This window comes from Pollicipes pollicipes, unplaced genomic scaffold (genome assembly GCF_011947565.3).
Source record: "Pollicipes pollicipes isolate AB1234 unplaced genomic scaffold, Ppol_2.1 Scaffold_7228;HRSCAF=8575_pilon_pilon_pilon, whole genome shotgun sequence".
NCBI lineage: Eukaryota > Metazoa > Arthropoda > Thecostraca > Pollicipedomorpha > Pollicipedidae > Pollicipes > Pollicipes pollicipes.
Genome location: NW_023597032.1, coordinates 25,891 through 43,782, shown reverse-complemented (window position 1 = coordinate 43,782; position 17,892 = coordinate 25,891). Strand labels below are relative to the sequence as shown.

The 17,892-nt window shown below is 57.4% G+C and overlaps 1 protein-coding gene across 1 annotated transcript in view; it reads left to right on the top strand.

Moving 5' to 3' along the window:
* LOC119109045 (uncharacterized) overlaps positions 1-17,213 on the top strand; it is a 34,033-nt gene extending 16,820 nt beyond the window's left edge. Inside the window, exons 6-20 of the mRNA XM_037232583.1 lie at positions 1,445-1,589; positions 5,103-5,215; positions 5,450-5,675; positions 6,946-7,065; positions 11,208-11,306; positions 11,762-12,058; positions 12,268-12,443; positions 12,756-12,889; positions 13,455-13,532; positions 15,029-15,168; positions 15,419-15,450; positions 15,494-15,576; positions 15,811-15,955; positions 16,313-16,559; positions 17,036-17,213. Coding sequence (XP_037088478.1) covers positions 1,445-1,589; positions 5,103-5,215; positions 5,450-5,675; positions 6,946-7,065; positions 11,208-11,306; positions 11,762-12,058; positions 12,268-12,443; positions 12,756-12,889; positions 13,455-13,532; positions 15,029-15,168; positions 15,419-15,450; positions 15,494-15,576; positions 15,811-15,955; positions 16,313-16,559; positions 17,036-17,205 — 2,205 coding nt within the window. The 3' untranslated portion in view covers positions 17,206-17,213. The remainder of the gene's footprint in view (positions 1-1,444; positions 1,590-5,102; positions 5,216-5,449; positions 5,676-6,945; positions 7,066-11,207; positions 11,307-11,761; positions 12,059-12,267; positions 12,444-12,755; positions 12,890-13,454; positions 13,533-15,028; positions 15,169-15,418; positions 15,451-15,493; positions 15,577-15,810; positions 15,956-16,312; positions 16,560-17,035) is intronic.
* Positions 17,214-17,892: the final 679 nt, after the last annotated feature.

The window sequence follows — 17,892 nt, the reverse complement described above, 5'->3', positions numbered from 1 at the left end:
CAAGGTAAGGAGCCTGTCCGACACGCTGTTCGAATAAGTGGAGTCGCTGGAGTCGGTAAGTGAAGTCGCTGGAGTGGAGTGGAGCGGAGTACCGAAAATCTTTTAAAATATTCGGGGTGAAAATGCCATTTTGGGTATAATCTTTAAACTCAACGTCATTCACCTTAAGCCGGTTTTCTGAGATGCTCCAATCAAACCACACCCATTGTCGCCGGGAGACCGTCTATCTGGACGAGACCAGGTGACGTCCACCCAACCGTTGGAATAGGCTGACCATCGTCCCGAATTAACGGCGTGATCAAGCAACCGTGGAATTACTACTAGGCCTGTAGTGAGCCTGTCCCGTGGGACAATACTGTCCGTCTCCGGTTCGGAGTGATCCACCATGACTGGCCGCCTGGCGTACATAGTCTGGCGGCCGCAGTGTTTGTCCTCGCACAGGTTCATCGACCTTTCTGACGGTGACGCGTCCTACAGCTGCTTGGAATAAAAAACAGTTACTTCCTGTTAAAAATTGTTTTGCACCCCGGATTTGTGCCAACGTCTCATGACCCGTCCGGTACCTTAAAAGGCTTTCGAGTGACCCATAAAGCACAGAGATTCAACTGCCTGTGTTGATGGAAAGTCTAAGACGTCGCAATTACACTCACAATTAAAGCTGGTGGAACATTAGCAGCATTGGCTTGATTGGCATGCCCCTTTCTTTCTCAACTCTGTCAGCCAGAATGTTAATGGTTCCCACCCTGCCACGCCGTTGTCGCAGTGCTGTCCGCCCGAAACGAGCCGTCGCCTGCTGAAAAAGCCTCATTAGCCGGTTACGATAGGATTCAATTACGGCGCGTAACCGGTCGCTGCGGCGATCTCAGGCTCGGGCCACAGCGGCTGCGCTACCGCCACTTAGCTGCCCCGGAGCCGGGCCGTGACCCAGACCGGCCAAACGGACCGCGTACCGGGCGGGGCGTGCGAACGTCACCTAGCGGCGCGGTGATGTCTCGGACCGCGCGCGCAGCGGGATGGTAACGAGTCACTCGGCTCCCGTTAATCACGTGCTGTGTTCGCACCTGCCAGGGGATCCCATTGACTTGGTAGCGGGATCAGCTCTACAGCGGCGGCATGTGGCCACGGCCGTTTGTACACGTCAGCCCGACAAAGGAAACGCGCCGGCGAATTTACGAGCGTCATTATGGGTTCTTATGCTCTCGGTTTATTAAAATTTAGACGTGCTGCAATTTGTTAGCTTGCTGCGACCGCGTCGGGACAGCAGCCGCAATCCCGTGTTTCGGAAAATCCTAACTGAAGGAAGCATATGGCCCTCGTTAATCTTCGTCGTAAAGCACGGCAGAGGACGAGGAACAAACAAGATGTGGCCATGGTCTTACCTTGTCATAGCCCGCTACTCCTCGGACTCAACACAACGCGGGTGACGCCGCGGTGTCGATTTCAGCGCCGGTTCCCGTGCCGCTCGGCCGAGTACAGCTACATGACCCTCCAGTGCCACCTCTCCGAGCACGACCGGCGCTCCGTCGACGAGACCATCGAGATGGTGGACGCCGACCAGGTCGACTACTTCGAGAACCTCTGCCTCACCGGTGAGTGCCCGCTCGCTGGCGGGTGGCCGTCACCGCCAACGCCGCCGAGTGGGAGGTGGACGTCGTTCGGGATAGACCTGACATTTGGAAGTCAGCCACTGGTGTCACGGAGCGCTGCACAGAGCTCGCACAAGGAATTAAGAGCGAAGGCAACCTCAAAGGCCCAGCTACCATCACGGTTTGCATCATCGTAGAGAGTACGGCAAGCACTGCAGAGCTCTGAGCTAGCACTACAGAGTTCATCCTGAGCAAGGGTGGAGTCCCTTTAAGGTTCCGTTCCATGCGCTGGGCAAGCGCTCACGCCTAGCTGGATGCCAAGGCCCACTCAAAACCAAACAGCACCAATCGATCCGCCCTTTCTCAGTCACCACAACAGCCCATAGTCTCCGTAACGAGTCACGGCGCTGAACCCGATTCATTTGGGCTGACCCGCGCCCGTCTGCGGGCACTCAGACCATCGTAAACACCAATTAACATTTCAAGCGCCTGTTTGTAGGCCCATGCAACGAAGATAAGGTTTCACTCCACCTTGTACCGTTTACGAGTGGCTTGATGTGAGACGAGATAAGCCCAGCCGACACAATCAGCGCTATGTTACCGCCCGGCATCAGCCAGCCATTGCCAGCGCCGCTCAGATCTGGCCCATCCCTGCCGTCGCACCGGAACATCTCAGCCCATCTAGAAGAGCTCTCCGCAATTGCACAGTCCTAGTAAGGCTCGTCCGGCCGAAGAGCCCTCCACGGGCACGCCGACCGTCGTTGCGGCGGAGGGCCGCGTCCACAGGCGGGCCACGTGCGACCGGCGTCACCAGCCGTTCCCCTCGCGCTCGGGGGCGCGGCGGCCGCCTTTCCGTACCCTGTCGCCGTGACGGCACAGCCGCCTATCCGCGCGGGGCCGTTACCCGTGTCCGCCACCGCCCAGCCCGGCCCGTTACCACGGCTGGGGACACGTGCTGCACGGGCGCCGCTCGCGCTATGCATTCCCACGCAGAGTCCACAGATAAGGTCCAGCGCGTCCGAGGCGGGCGGCGGTAGCCCACGGTGGTGTGGTCGGACGGCCGAACGGCTCCCCAATGCAGCTTCACGTGTTGACTGCGACTGTGGACGATGGCCACTTGAGGATCATTGGTGGGAAATGCATTTCAATGGCAGGAATGGCAATGCAGCATATCCTCCAGTTAAACTGACCAGGACCTGAACCAAATGTGGTAGATGGCGTAAATTGTCGTGTCAAATAGATACATTGCTAAATAAGGAATCTAAGACCGGCTTACATAACAGCATTGGCAGCATATCAATTTTCGCAGGCATCCCAGTGTCTATTCATGGAATGTGGTTCCGGACTCGCTGAGCATTACGCGATTTTCGCCATTTTGTTTCGGCTCGCCCGGTCCGGGAGTTGCAGCCGCCCGTTCCGCGCGTTCCGGCCGTTCTGTCGGCGCCGTTGGGCCGCACCGGGGCGTCGTTTGTTGGAGGATGGCGACTGAGTGGCGCGCCAGGTGCGGCGATCCTACCGTTAAACGGTGAAGGGGCCGTCAACTGAGGCCAGATGGCGCCGAACAGCGGCGGCGGCGGCACGATCCGGTGACGGCGCAGTCTGCTGCTGAGTCACAGCAGTCTGCTGCTGAGTCACAGCAGTCTGCTGCGGGGTCACAGCAGTCTGCTGCTGAGTCACAGCAGTCTGATGCCGAGTCACAACGGTCTGCTTCGGGGTCAGAGCAGTCTGCTTCGGGGTCACAACAGTCTGCTTCGAGGTCACACCTGTCTGCTACTAGGTCACAGCAGTCTGCTGCGGGGCCAGAGCACAGTCTGCTGCAGGATCAGAGCACAGTCCAAAAACGGCCATAGACACCACTGGGGTCGCTGAGGTCGTATATAACGTATGGGACGATATGGGACGTGTGGGACGATTAGTCTGTTTTTGTGATTTGACCAATCAAGCACCACCAGAGGTGGTTATACCTCAGTACATTCGAATGCGTGGTTGCACTCGTCAGTCTGCAGTCAAAGATAGACACCTTTAGGTCACTGGATATCTCCTCCACCTGAGAGACGCAGGAGCTGTCTACACCGGTCACCTACTTCTTAGCTGTTTGAACGTGATCCTTCTCTTGGGTGGTCACTCTGTAACTCGCGATGCTATCTACCTGAAGCTAGTTCCTAGCTGTCGCACTGCGACTATAATGAAGTTTTATGAGCATTTACCGACCTATTTGATTAACGGTGAATAGAACTGGTTGGGCTCATTTGGTGCCCAAAAGTTCAGCGATAAGAAAACCTGGTCAGCTCAGTACGAAACGGTACTGGACAAGCCACAAGAAGTACTACTGCGTGCGCTAGGATGGGCGATTTAGGCCGAGTTCTAAGAAATGCCGGCAGATGGCACCACACAGTCAGCCGGTAGTCATCTTTGCGCCCTGCACGCAGGCTTTGAAAACCGGGCGCGTTGTGAGATTAAACCCATTCCGCTTTTGTCGCGTCACCTAACCGGTTCACGGCCCCGAACAATGGAGATGCCATTTTGTGAACGGTCGTTCCACTTGTGCGCTTTTGCCTCCTGAGTGGCCTGGCATGACCAACAGTTCCGTGACAAATTGCGTCCTCATCTGAGAGCACGGCATCAAATGGGACGCCCATGCCAGAAAACAGAATTGGCCAGAAGTGATGTCCGGTCTTTTTGGCCACAGGCTCTGGGAACAGCCCCTGCCGAACATAGGCAATCACGAAGACTGAACCCCCCGTCATCAAAAAGCAATTTCTGTCGGACGGAGAATCGTAGCAGTGACACCACGTAGCGTTTTACAATGCCTTAACACGGCCGCCCCGGAATCAGCCTTGTTATTTCGGCCCATTGTCAACTGACTGTCAGAGGTTGGCCACATAGGACCGTTGTCAGAGACTGGTCACGTAAGAGCGTTGTCGGAGACTGGTCATGTAGGAGCGTTGTGAGAGGCTGGTCATGTGGGAGCGTTGTCGGAGACTGGTCATGTAGGAGCGTTGTGAGAGGCTGGTCATGTGGGAGCGTTGTGAGAGGCTGGTCATGTGGGAGCGTTTCATGGGAGGACCACCCGAATGGCGCTGCATATTGTTCATAATGTTGGACACTTCCACTGGAGCTACAGTACGCAACGTGCAAGTCACGATTCTATTGGAAGGACAACGCCAATTGGATGATGCGGCTTATCGTCCGCAATCCTAAAACAGTTGATAGCCATGTGCCATTGCTAGTCAAGGAAGCTGAGATCACGCATGATTTTCGAGTCGAGATACTGCCATCGCAGCTTTAGCCAACCTATGATCGTTTTTGGATGCTGTCTCAGGATAAGCAAATGTAGCATACCTGAACGAATGTAACGTGCTTTAATAGCGTCGATTTGCTGTGAGAACGAAAACCTTGCGGTTTTGAATGCATGCTTCCCTGTCGTCGAGAGGCCAGCAATTTTTAGTAGGAATGGAGGCCAGTAGCCAAACTAAGTGTCCCGTTCTTCCTCAAACCAAACTGAACTTGTTCCAGGTGACCAGGCGTGTAAGGGTGACCGGGAGTTCCCCACACCCGACATTGGCGTGCCGAACGATGTCATTAATCGCTACGTAGACACGCACTACTACGTCGACCTGGAGCTGATGGTAAGCCGGCGCTGACCGATCGGGCGATCTGCGTCTTAACGGAACGAGGGCACCCACCGGTTACCATCTGTCGACAGACGCTTCGGCGCGGTCCACAGACCGCGGCGGCGCACGATTCTCTCACCGATGGCCCAGTCTGTCAGGGGCAGGATGCGCGCTGAGCGCCCATCAGAAGCGCAACAGCGCGCGCGACTCACCGTGGGGAGACGGGGCTGACCGGTCGCGTCGCCGCAGGCCAACAACATGGAAGCGTGCCGGCGCGCCTGCGAGATCGAGAACGAGATCATGTGCCGGTCGTTCCTGTACCGCGGCCCGCCGACCGGCACCACCTACAACTGCCAGCTGTTCCACCTGGACCACGTGACACTGCCGGAGGGCGCGCTGACTTTCCTCTCCAGCGAGCAGCCCCTGCTTGATGTGGGGCGCGAGCCGGGCGTCTATCATGAGAACGTCTGCAAAAGTGAGTGCGCCGTCGCCGGGCGACACGCGCCGCCACAGTGGGAGCGGGTGGGCAAGTCACTGTAGCCAGAGACCACTCACAGGGTTGCCACTGTGGCACATCAGGGCGTCACTGTAGAGTTTAACAGGCTCTGCTCGATCGACGGTCTTGCAGGGGATGTGGCGAATGAAAATTAGCTTCATCCTAGAAGATGGCAGACTAACGGAGCACATAGTAGTACGGGGCTGTCTATAGAAAGCATGCAAACCTTCACTGTGGACCAACATTGATCCAGTACTCGTCCAGTCTACATCACCACACTCGCCCGCAAACGCCACCCATATGCTTAACGGCGCTCCCTTTTCCAGGCTGTGTATGCTCTTGTGTGCTGACTTCTGACTGGACACGTGCGCCCGTGATCACTTACGACCGCTAACTGTCGTCCCGCGTTCTCTAACTCGAGCCGGGACGGGCCGTCCCACCCCTCACCCCCACCCCACCCCTCCGAGCCTGCTCCGGCTGACAGAGCGACTGTCTTGACACTGCTGTGCACACTCACAACATCACCCTGGAGACGTCACTGCTCAGAGACCGCAGCAGGCCGGTACTGGTGCCTTCACTGGCCAGACCGAGGCAATGCATGCGTCTGAGGCCGCAAGCGCGAGTGCTGTCTATCAAGGGTATAGTCTGGCATCCACGATGCTTTTCGTAAGGCCTCTGATCGGTCCGTGTGCAGACGGTTGCGGTATTCCGTTGGAGGACGAAGCATGCTCGATTTTGAATCGCCGTGGCAGGATAACAGTCGTCTCCTCTGTGTTGTCTTTAACGGTAAAGAGGGCTCAGTTGCCTAAATGTCCGACATTGCTCGGCAATAGCTGCTTCTCCTCCAACGGCGCAACTGCCATACACTCACATCACATCGCTCACTGCTTAACTTGATGACGCAACCGTGTCCTTGTCCTGAAAAGCCACCAAGTCCTTCCAGTAATCAGCAAATCGAACTTAAGCATCCCCCCATCTAATTGCTCTTTTCGCGCACCCCAATCATCCAAACATATTGTACATTGCCTGCCTTTTACAAGTGTCCTGTACGCCAACCGGAATGGTGGCATCTATTGGGGAAGAAGCAACCACCTGGCAATGTTTGGCACCACGTGTCAAGTACCCATTATTCGTGCATTAAGAAATAAGTCATCAGTTGTGGTACTTTTTCGCCAAGTGCTGCCCTTATCCCAAGTCCCAATATTGTCATCCTTTTTACCCATGACTGACGACGTTGTTGACTTTTTAGAGCCGACTGACAACATGATATGCCGCCAAGTAGTCACCAAGAACAAACGCTACATCACCCAAATAATGTGCTATGAGAAACCCAAAAGTAGGCAAACAGGAGTGTTTAGCTTCAGGGCAGGTAAATGCCAAGTCATTCGACGTCTGGCCGATTTGCTAACAAATCACTCCCTCCTCATTTTCTTTCTCTTAATCATAACTAACGCATGGACAGACCGGCGCTGTCTGACAAGCTCCTGGACACGGCTGGGTCTTTTCTACATCTGAAAATTAGCCTAGTTGGTAGAGCAACGGCCGTCATGTTGCAACAGTCCCGAGCCTACCGTCCCGGTGCAGTCTGGTCACAAAACAGCGCCCGTAGTCTGACGCGACGACGCTGCCCGACCCGAGGCGCTCGATGATTTGGCCTTTAATGCCAGTGCTGGCCGGCGGAGCAGTCTGATGGCCGCCCTTCGGCTTGTGCCGCTTTTTCCCAAAACGCAAGCCATCTGGCTGCCTCCCCCTGACTACCCTGAAAAGAGGGCTGCCCCCAGCCTGGTGATCATCTGGCGCCTTTCATCGCACGACTGACCCGAGCCGCGACTCGAGACTGTGCCACGTGACCTGGGGCGCACCTGCACGCACCGACGCATGGCTGGCACGTGACACCAAGCACCTTCTCTACACAGAGCCGTCGGGGCCTGCGGTGCTGCCTGGTCCGCCGCCGCCCACCGCCGCTCCCCTCGACGATACCCTAGTGGTCAGGCGGCCCAGTCCCGAACAGCTGGCACCCAGCACGGCAGTGGCCGGCACCCCCGGGCAAGGCGCCGACCCCACAGCCGGGGCTCCCCCACCCGCAGACATATCCGAGGATACCTTTGAACCCTCGCCGGATGGTGTTCCCTCACCAGATGCAATCCCTCCGTCAGATGAAACCCCTTCGTCTGGTGCAAGCCCATCATCGGGTGAATCTCCCTTGCCGGGTACAGTCCCTCCCTCGGATGAAGCTCTCTCGTCTGGTGCGACTCCATCATCGGGTGAATCTCCCTCGCCGGGCTCGATCCCTCCATCGAATGGATCGCCTTCGTCGGGTGCGAGCCCTCCATCGGATGAATCTCCTTCATTGGGTGGGATCCCTCAGTCGGATAAATCTCCCTTATCGGGTACGACCCCACCATCGGGTGAATCTCCTTCGCTGGGCGCGACCCCTCCATCGGATGAAACTCCTTCGTCTGGTGCGCCCCAATCATCGGGTGAATCTCATTTACCAGGTACAGTTCCTCCCTCGGATGAAACCCCTTTTCCTGGTGTGACTCCACCATCAGATGGATCTCCATTGCCGATTGCGATCCCTCCATCGGATGAATCTCCCTCGTCGGTTGCGACCCCATCATCGGGCGAATCTCTTTCGCCGGGTGCGATCCCTCCATCGGGTGAATCACATTCGCCGAGTGCGATCCCTCCATCGGATGAAACTCTTTCGCCTAGTGCAACCCCATCATCGGGTGAATCTCCCTTGCCGGGTGCGATCCCTCCATCAGATGAATCACCTTCGTCGGGTGCGATCCCCCCATCGGATGAAACTCTTTTGCCCGGCGCAACCCCATCATCGGGTGAGTCTCCCTTGCCGGGTGCGATCTCTCCATCAGATGAATCACCTTCGTCGGGTGCAATCCCCCCATCGGATGAAACTCTTTTGCCCGGCGCAACCCCATCATCGGGTGATTCTCCCTTGCCGGGTGCGATCCCTCCATCAGATGAATCACCTTCGTCGGGTGCGATCCCTCCATCGGAAGAATCTCCTTATCCAGTGTTTTTACCCCATCGGATGAATCTCCTTTTTCGGTTGCGACCCCGTCATCGGGCGAATCTCTTTCGCCGGGTGTGATCCCTCCATCGGATGAATCACCTTCGCCGAGTGCGATCCCTCCATCGGATGATAAACTCTTTCGCCCGGCGCAACCCCATCATCGGGTGATTCTCCCTTGCCGGGTGTGATCCCTCCATCGGATGAATCTCCCTCGTCGGTTGCGACCCCATCATCAGGCGAATCTCTTTCGCCGGGTGCGATCCCTCCATCAGATGAATCGCCTTCGTCGGGTGCGATCCCCCCATCGGATGAAACTCTTTTGCCCGGCGCAACCCCATCATCGGGTGAATCTCCCTTGTCGGGTGCGATCTCTCCATCAGATGAATCACCTTCGTCAGGTGCGATCCCCCCATCGGATGAAACTCTTTTGCCCGGCGCAACCCCATCATCGGGTGAATCTCCCTTGCCGGGTGCGATCCCTCCATCGGATGAATCCACCTTCGCCGAGTGCGATCCCTCCATCGGATGAAACTCTTTCACCCGGCGCAACCCCATCATCGGGTGAATCTCCCTTGCCGGGTGCGATCCCTCCATCGGATGAATCTCCCTCGTCGGTTGCGACCCCATCATCAGGCGAATCTCTTTCGCCGGGTGCGATCCCTCCATCAGATGAATCACCTTCGTCGGGTGCGATCCCTCCATCCGATGAGTCTTCTTCGCCCAGTGTGATTCCTCCATCGGATGAATCTCCTTTTTCGGTTGCGACTCCATCATCGGGTGAATCTCCCTCGCCGGATGCGATCCCTCCATCGGATGAATCTCCGTCGTCGGGTGCGACCCCTCCATCGGGAGAATCTCCCTTGCCGAGTACTATCCCTCCATTCGATGAATCACCTTCGTCGGGTGCGATCCCTCCATCCGATGGATCTCCTTCGTCCAGTGTGATACCTCCAAAGGATGGATCTCCTTTTTCGGGTGCGACCCCATCATCGGGTGAATCTCCTCTGCCAGATGCGATCCCTCCATCGGATGAATCGCCTTTGTCGGGTGCGGTACATTCATCGGATGAAACTCATTCTTCTGGAACAGCCCCATCATCGGGTGAATCTCTCTCTCCGGGTACAATATCTCCCTCGGGTGAAACGCTTTCCCCTGGTACGACCCCATCATCGAGTGAATCTCCCTTGCCGGGTGCGGTCCCTCCATCGGATGAACATCCTTCGTCGGGTGCGACCCCATCATCGGGTGAATCTCCCTCGCCAGTTGCGATCCCTCCATCGGGTAAGCCTCCTTCATCGGGTGTGATCCCTTCTTTGCTCGCGATCCTTTCGTCAGGGAAGATCCCTTCTTCGGGCGTTATCCCGTCATCGGGTGCCAGCCCTTCCCCTGGTGCCATTCCTTCCCCGGCTGCCATTCCTTCCCCAGCTGCCATTCCTTCCCCGGCTGCCATTCCTTCCCCAGCTGCCATTCCCTCCTCGGGTGCCATTCACTCGTCGGGTGCCATCCCCTCCTCGGGTGCCAGCCCTTCCTCGGGTGCCGTCCTCTTCTCGGGCACCACTCCCCCAGTGGTGTACCTCCCCCCGTCTCAAGTGCCTCCCACCGGCGAAAGTACTGTAGCAAAGAATCCGCCAGAGGCTGTCGGGCCTGACACCGGCGCAGACCGGCTAGGTAGGCCTCCATGTTAAGGTCTACGTGTCTCGGCAGGGTCGGCGGACGCTGAAGCTACCCTCTTTCGAGGGTGCCCGGTGGCGGCCGCATGGGTGGAGGAAACGGTCGCATGTGAGCCCCGCGGAACCCCCGCCCACGTCTCCCTCTCGACCAATCACCCGCCGGCGTCTGTCCCCGAGCCGTCCGCTGCAGACCGCGGACGAGTAGTCAGCCGGTGGCCAGCACATGGCACTGCTGCGGCTCGGGCCGGCTCCACGCCGTCAGGGCCGACAGACCCGCTGACTGGTCATGCGCGAGGCGTGGGAGGGTGGCGCCGGGTTGCCCCAGCTCGCGCGGCTGTGACTGACGCTTGGCTGACACGCCGCGCGCCGCCTGAGTGGACTGACGGCCGGTGACTGACACCTTATGTAACACGACGGGATCGTGTCAGGAGGTGTTCGAAAGCTTCGGCTACTAATTTCGTTGTCACGTTAATGCTTTTGAACATTGCTGTTTTTCCAGATAAGTGTTGGTGATTGTAAAAGCTATGCGCTGATGGAGTACGTGTTTTCCTGTGACAAGCTTATACATCTCAGTGGAGGCCACGGAATCATGATTTACGTTGTAATCTACATGTGTTGTTTTTCAAACAAACAAATATGATGAGCCTACGCCAAAGTTGCCTTACTGTACTGCGGCTCTTGGTTACAACACCGAACACTACGGCGTTACCAAATGTTACGTAAATCCGCGCCAGCCGAGCCCTGGTGGTACTGTGGTATGATAGTTATACTTAGTCGCTGACCGTGCTGCGTGCCACGTACCAGGATCGCTGGACGGCGGCGCCCCACCGGCCGGCGGACCTGAGCCGGGAGCCGGCGAGCCCGGCCCCTCTGGCGTCGGCCCGACCTCGGCCGGAGACGCAGGTGAGTCTCTGGCCCTGACTCCGGGACAGCGACGCCGCCGGTAGCCGCTGGCTCAGCACATCTCTTGCGTCAGCGCCCCAGGAACCCTGTGCTCGTGGCATGCAGATGGTATAAAAATATGCACCCATAGTAGGTGACATACACCTTAGTTTGCTATTGGGTTTTAAAGCCGCCTGCGGTATGGTGTGAGCACTGGCAAAATACAGATGGTTTGGTCCGAGAGACGCAGCACGTTGTACATTTTAGTCATGTCTGCTTCTCCACACGGACATCATTCAGTGTATCGCAACTGTGGCAACGGCCACAGCACAGCACCGAATAGTAACCGATCTACCGTTTACTCAAGATTACCAGGTCTCACTGTAATCCTCTGGTGTTGACAGCTGGTGCGCACAGCCAAGCTTCTCACAGCTTGGGAAGGATTTTCACGTCAGCGTTTCTGCACATCGTTTCAGCTGGTGGAGAAAGCGACGGAGGGGGAACACAGGTGGTGACGATCCCCGACCTACCGACCGGTGGCAGCGGGGGCGCACCGGGCACACCGGGCGCAGGTGGCGCTGGTGACGGCTCGCCAGGTGGCTCTAGTGGCGGCAGTCCAGATGGCGGCAGCGGCGCTACTCCGGGTGCTGTCGACAACGGTACCCCGGGCAGTGCCAGCGGTGGTGGCGACTCCACCGGCGGCAACGGAATCGACCAGTCTGCTGGCGAGGGCAACGACGTCAACTGCGACTCGACCGGCACCTGTTACGATGGTAGGTCACGCCCGTCCGGATAGCATGCGCTGGGGGACGCGTTTTTTAAAATGGTAAAATCCTGTTCGACTGCGTTTGAGTGGAACCGACTCTAGAACACAAACACGCAGTATCGCATCGTACGCCTTGCCCACGCGTATGAAATAACCGAGCTGTAACAGGAGCGCGCACACACGTGCCAGCCCTGACCGGCTGACCCTCGTTTCCAGTGTCGGTGCAGTGCAAGGACACACGCATCGTGGTGTTGGTGGGCACCAACCGACCCTTCAACGGTCGTATCTACGCACTGGGCCGCTCGGAGACGTGCAACGTGGCCGTGGTGAACTCGGATAAGTTCCGACTGGACCTGAGCCTTTCCGGCCAGGACTGCAACACCCAGTCCATGGTGAGTGCATGCCTCGAGCGTGATCACGTCCTCTGCCGGATCACGGGCCGCGAGACGAGCATGAGTGTCGGAACCGTAGCGCGAAGTCGATCGTGAGAACCCGTACACGGCGTGTTGAAAGTGACGCGGCGAAAGCTGACTGTGGCTACCGAGAGGCGAACTGGACCCACTGTCTGGCAGTAAACAAAAGCGATCCGCTGTCTGTGGGGCTTGTGCCCTGCGATCCATCGCGCTGATCATCCGACTCTAGGGACAGCGTCCGCCGACCGTGGCTGAGCTGTGACCGTGACGTTTCCCCCGTGCCACGCGCAGGGCACCGTGTACTCCAACACCGTGGTGGTCCAGCACCACTCGGTGGTCATGACCAAGACGGACAAGATCTACAAGGTGCGCTGTACGTACGACATGTCCTCCAGAAACATCACCTTCGGCATGATGCCCATCAGGTGAGGAGGCGGGAGGGCCGCCACACTGCCGCAGTCGCTTGGCGTTCGCTTGGGTTCAGTCTGCCGTAACCAGCTGATCCAGCGTTGGTGTCGACAGCACTCGACTTCGTTTCTCCATAGCGCGCCCAGGCTCGTCGTGACGATGGCCCGTCTCAGTGTGGACCAGAGTAATAAGCCGCGGTGCAGTCAGCTGGCCATCTCACTGATGATATTTGGGTTAGGGGGAGGGTAGCGGAAGGGGTGTCAAGGCATCGGCTGCACTGGTCACTATTCGATACCGAGCGAGGAAGCTTAAGTCTCGCTGGGCTTAACCCGCGTGCGACCCTCCTCCTTGAAGCGGCTCGGCATGGACACGGATAGCGACAGGCTGAGACGAAACCTGCACATATCGCTCAGGCGAAGTGTCTAACCAGGGTCGATGTAGCGTGTTGCTCATGTTATGATGTTTAACAAGCGCACTGACAACTAGAGCAGCGCACCAAGTGACTGATCTGAAGGGCGTAGTCTAGACGCTATGGCGCGTGGGAGCTTAGCGCAGTTAGTCACGCGATTCTGACCCTTCCAGTCAAGCGGCGCAAGACCCCAACTCAGAGTTCTATGACCCTAACTTTGAGGCAGGCCCGATGGGACAGCTGTTGATACGGTAAGGCGCTCGCCTCACCCCGCCTGTCGAGCTCCCCACCCGGCTCACACGCACGGCGCTGGCTGGTGGAGAGAGGGGGACAGCAGCACGCGGGCTCGGGGGCGACGAGAGCACCCCTCCCGCCCACTAACGTTAACAGCCCCGGTGGCCGGCGGCCGGTGCGGCCTCTGCGGCGGCGGGTACTCCGAGCGCGTCGACTCGCAGCCGTGCGCCAGTCGAGTCGGCGCCGGGTCCGAGACTTGTTGGCTGTCTGGCGTCTCGCAGCCGTGCGCCAGTCGAGTCGGCGCCGGGTCCGAGACTTGTCGGCTGTCTGGCGTCTCGCAGCCGTGCGCCAGTCGAGTCGGCGCCGGGTCCGAGACTTGTCGGCTGTCTGGCGTCTCGCAGCCGTGCGCCAGTCGAGTCGGCGCCGGGTCCGAGACTTGTCGGCTGTCTGGCGTCTCGCAGCCGTGCGCCAGTCGAGTCGGCGCCGGGTCCGAGACTTGTCGGCTGTCTGGCGTCTCGCAGCCGTGCGCCAGTCGAGTCGGCGCCGGGTCCGAGACTTGTCGGCTGTCTGGCGTCTCGCAGCCGTGCGCCAGTCGAGTCGGCGCCGGGTCCGAGACTTGTCGGCTGTCTGGCGTCTCGCAGCCGTGCGCCAGTCGAGTCGGCGCCGGGCCCGAGACCTGTCGGCTGTCTGGCGCGCGGTCCGTGCGGTCGCAGAGAATGAGCTCCGAAGGGCCGGCCGTGTGCCGGGTTGAGCACACAGGGCCTCGGGATGGAACCGGGGCTGCGGTGCCTGTGTGTCCTTCCTCGTGTTTGCCTGCGGGTGTGCGCTACATGTTGCAAGTCCAACTAACTCATGATGGTATGCAACTGCTAAAGTGCACTAATACGCCCGCCATGTGTTAGCCTGAACGTGGAAGGCAACAGGGAACTACGGTGACCAGGAAATGTTATGTTTAAGGGACGTAACCAACTTATCTTATTACTACGCTTTGTAAGCATGCTAAATATGAGGCATGCCATCATATGAAAAAGATACATGTTGTCTTCTGTCCACGCAAATGTATTGTTATATGTGTCACATGTCACAAATCAGTTTTGTGAAGCCCTGCTTCCGTCCGCTTTACTGCCTCCCTTGCGTCATGTACAGCGAAACACGGCAAAATCATTGCTAATGGCTACCACCCGGCTATTGTCATACTGGCGCACGAAACAGCCCTGTTTTCAAAGCCTGTGCAGCTTATCCAGGTACGAGATCGAAACGTATGTAGTAAAGCGTATTGTATTCAGCATTGTGAAAATATGAGGATGTTTGCCAAACACATAAATGGTGTTTTCCACACACAGCCCACAAGACCGAGTATGTCGAGCTAACCACATTTTGTTTTCCATGCCACGTGCTGCCATGACATTCGGCTCTTCATCTGCGAGCTCTTCCTATGCGAAAACATCTCTGATGGACATCAGCGAGCATGAGCACGTCTACTTCCTACGACGAGGACTGGTCTCTGCCGCAGGGATCCCGACATGATTTCCATCACCTCTGCCCCGGCTGCGCCGCCACCTAAGATCTCCATCTTGGACTCGTCCGGACGGGAGGTGGAGACCGTCCGCATCGGAGACAAGCTCACATTCCGCATCGAGATCCCCCCCAGCAGTGAGTGCATCGGCCCGTCACGTGGTGGCGAATGCAGAAACGGACCCGGCAGAAGTCCCCAGTCAGCAGCCTGCCCATGACCCCAAATTGGCACATTCACAAGGTGGAAGAACGCTACTTTGCACCACGACGTAACTACAAGCGCCGCCCGTGTGAAGTGTCCATCTGCAAACGCTATGCCGCCTGCTTTAAGTAAGTCGGCAGTGGGGTCCTGTCCGGCGACTGCGGGTGGCCCATCATGTTTTTACAGGTGGGGTTCATGAGTACCGCATGGGGTCATCAGTGCGGGTGTATCGCTAACGTGCCCTACCTGATCGTTTTTCAGCCCCCGTACGGCATCTTCGCTCGCAACTGTGTGGCCATGGCCAAGGACGCGAAGAGCACCTTCCAGATCATCGACGATCAGGGGTACGTTTTGTATCGCCAGACAAGGCTTTTCTTCTTGGAAAAATAATTCAAAGGAATCACAATTTGTATATGAGCTAACTTCGCTACATTATAAAATGACCTAATATCAATATCCGTGCTTCAAAACCAATAGGCGAGTATCGCTGCTATTCCTCCATTGGCTCCTGGCCCCCTCTGAAAGGCCATGAGTTTCACTACACTCTGCCCTCGACATGTCGCGCTACTCTTCGGCAGGTGCCCGATCGACCCCAACATCTTCCCGCGCTTCACGTCCAACATCAACTCCCTCGAGTCCACCTACGAGGCCTTCCGCTTCACCGAGTCGTACGGTGTCATCTTCCAGTGCAACGTCAAGTACTGTCTGGGCCAGTGTCAGCCGGTGAGTCGGTCGGGGAATCATACTGCCCGCACCACGCGATCTCGAACGCAGGTTTTCGCTTTCAATCATAAATGTAACTTATAAGGGGTGCACCTGGATTTTCCTTGCGCCCAGTTGTGGTATATTCGCCGGTTGCTCGCATTAATATACAGGTATTCAATTCTTTGTGTGCCTCCGTATGCGAAAGTAAGGTACACATATTCAGTTTTCGCGCATCTCCATATACAAACACAATCATGCGTTGTCTGCCAACTGTTCACGTCTTACTTGTGTCTATATCTTTACTTGTGTCCACATAAAAACTTGTGTCCATATCCCAAAGCCGCCAACCAAAAGGCGCATTCGCTGTTTTCACAGGCCCAGTGCTCGCACAACGGCAAGCAGTTCGAGTCCTGGGGCCGCAAGAAGCGTGCGCTTACCCCGACCATGCTGGTGGAGGACCCGCGCGATCCCGAGTCGATGACTCTGAGTCAGGAGATCCTGGTGCTGGACTTCGGCGACGAGCCGGACGCGCGGCCGCAGCAGCAGCAGCGCAGCAGCCTGCCCGAGGTGGAGGTACCGCCATACGTCACCCACCAGACGGCGTTCGACAGTGCCGGCTCCGGTGAGTCACGGGCGGACGGCGGGTCACTGGCGGACGGTGGGTCACTGGCGGGCGGCGGGTCACTGGCGGACGGCGGGTGACTGGCAGGCGGCGGGTCACTGGCGGACGGTGGGTCACTGGTAGACGGCGGGGTCACGAGCGGACGGTGGGTCGCTGGCGGACGGCGGGGGTCAAGGGGAGAAGTTTTACTTGACCTGATGCCCAAATTTGTGCCGAAATAAGCATCAGCACAATGCCAGTCAGATCCCTTGCTGTCGTTCGTTCTATCCTGCCGGAAGATCATCTTGGGGACACGTGGTACTAGCACTCGGTCGGACCGCCATTCTCAGCGCTGGTCATCGGACCGCTCATAACACACCGTTCATTCCGCCGCCGTGTGAAGGGGCTCTCTAGATCGCTACTGCCCTACTTACTCCCCCCCCCCCGCCCCAAGCAAAATGTCAGTGGTGCTTGGCTGATGACATTCCCTCTCGTAGATCACTTCGGTTTTGAGAACGACAGCGTGGAAGTCCTGGAGAAGTGCCCCACCAAGACGTCAGTCCTGGCGCTCTCCGTCACCTGCGCCCTGCTGGTCCTCATCTACGTGTGCAGCATGTTCTACCTCTTCATGAAGCGGTGGATGACGCGCAACAACAAAGTACTGTAGCCGGACCGGCCAGCCTGGCCGCCCATGACGGGGGCGGATCCCTGCGAAACCGGAGAGGTCGGCACTGAAACCAGGGCGCTCCGCACATCAGTGGCATTACAACGTGGGATCTCGGCGCAGCGAGAGGCGAATGGGCATCCCAGGACGAGCAGTGATTGGTGCAAGCTACTGTTAATGCCCTCGGCGCGCCGTGTGCGCTGAGGTTCGCGCTCCGAGGTCGCTCGATTCGTCGCCTTGACAGTACCTTGCATCCGACAGTTGTTACAGTTACAGTCATCTGACAGTTGTTACGTTTCTTTCTCACCGAGTCCGGTTCTTCTAGCGAGGCCTTGCAGTTGGCTGCTGGCTTCAGTTCCGGGACCCGGACGCACTTCCATTGAGCTAGGCGATATTTATTGAGGGCATATGCAAGGCATTTGTGAGACACTGTTGTCCGTGTGTGATGTTCTTGTTGATGGTATGCGTGAGCGACATGACATGACTAAGAACTTAGTTATCATTTTGGCCTTTTGTGATGTCCTTTATTCAGTGTGCACGGAGGTGAGCTTAAGTGTGGACACGGCCATACTCTATTGAACATGAGCAGCGGGATAGCAAGGAAAAGATTGATATTTGACGTCATTCTGAGACATGAAATGCCCAGGTTAAGTGGTGAGGTCGTGAATTACATTCACCACGACGTTTAAT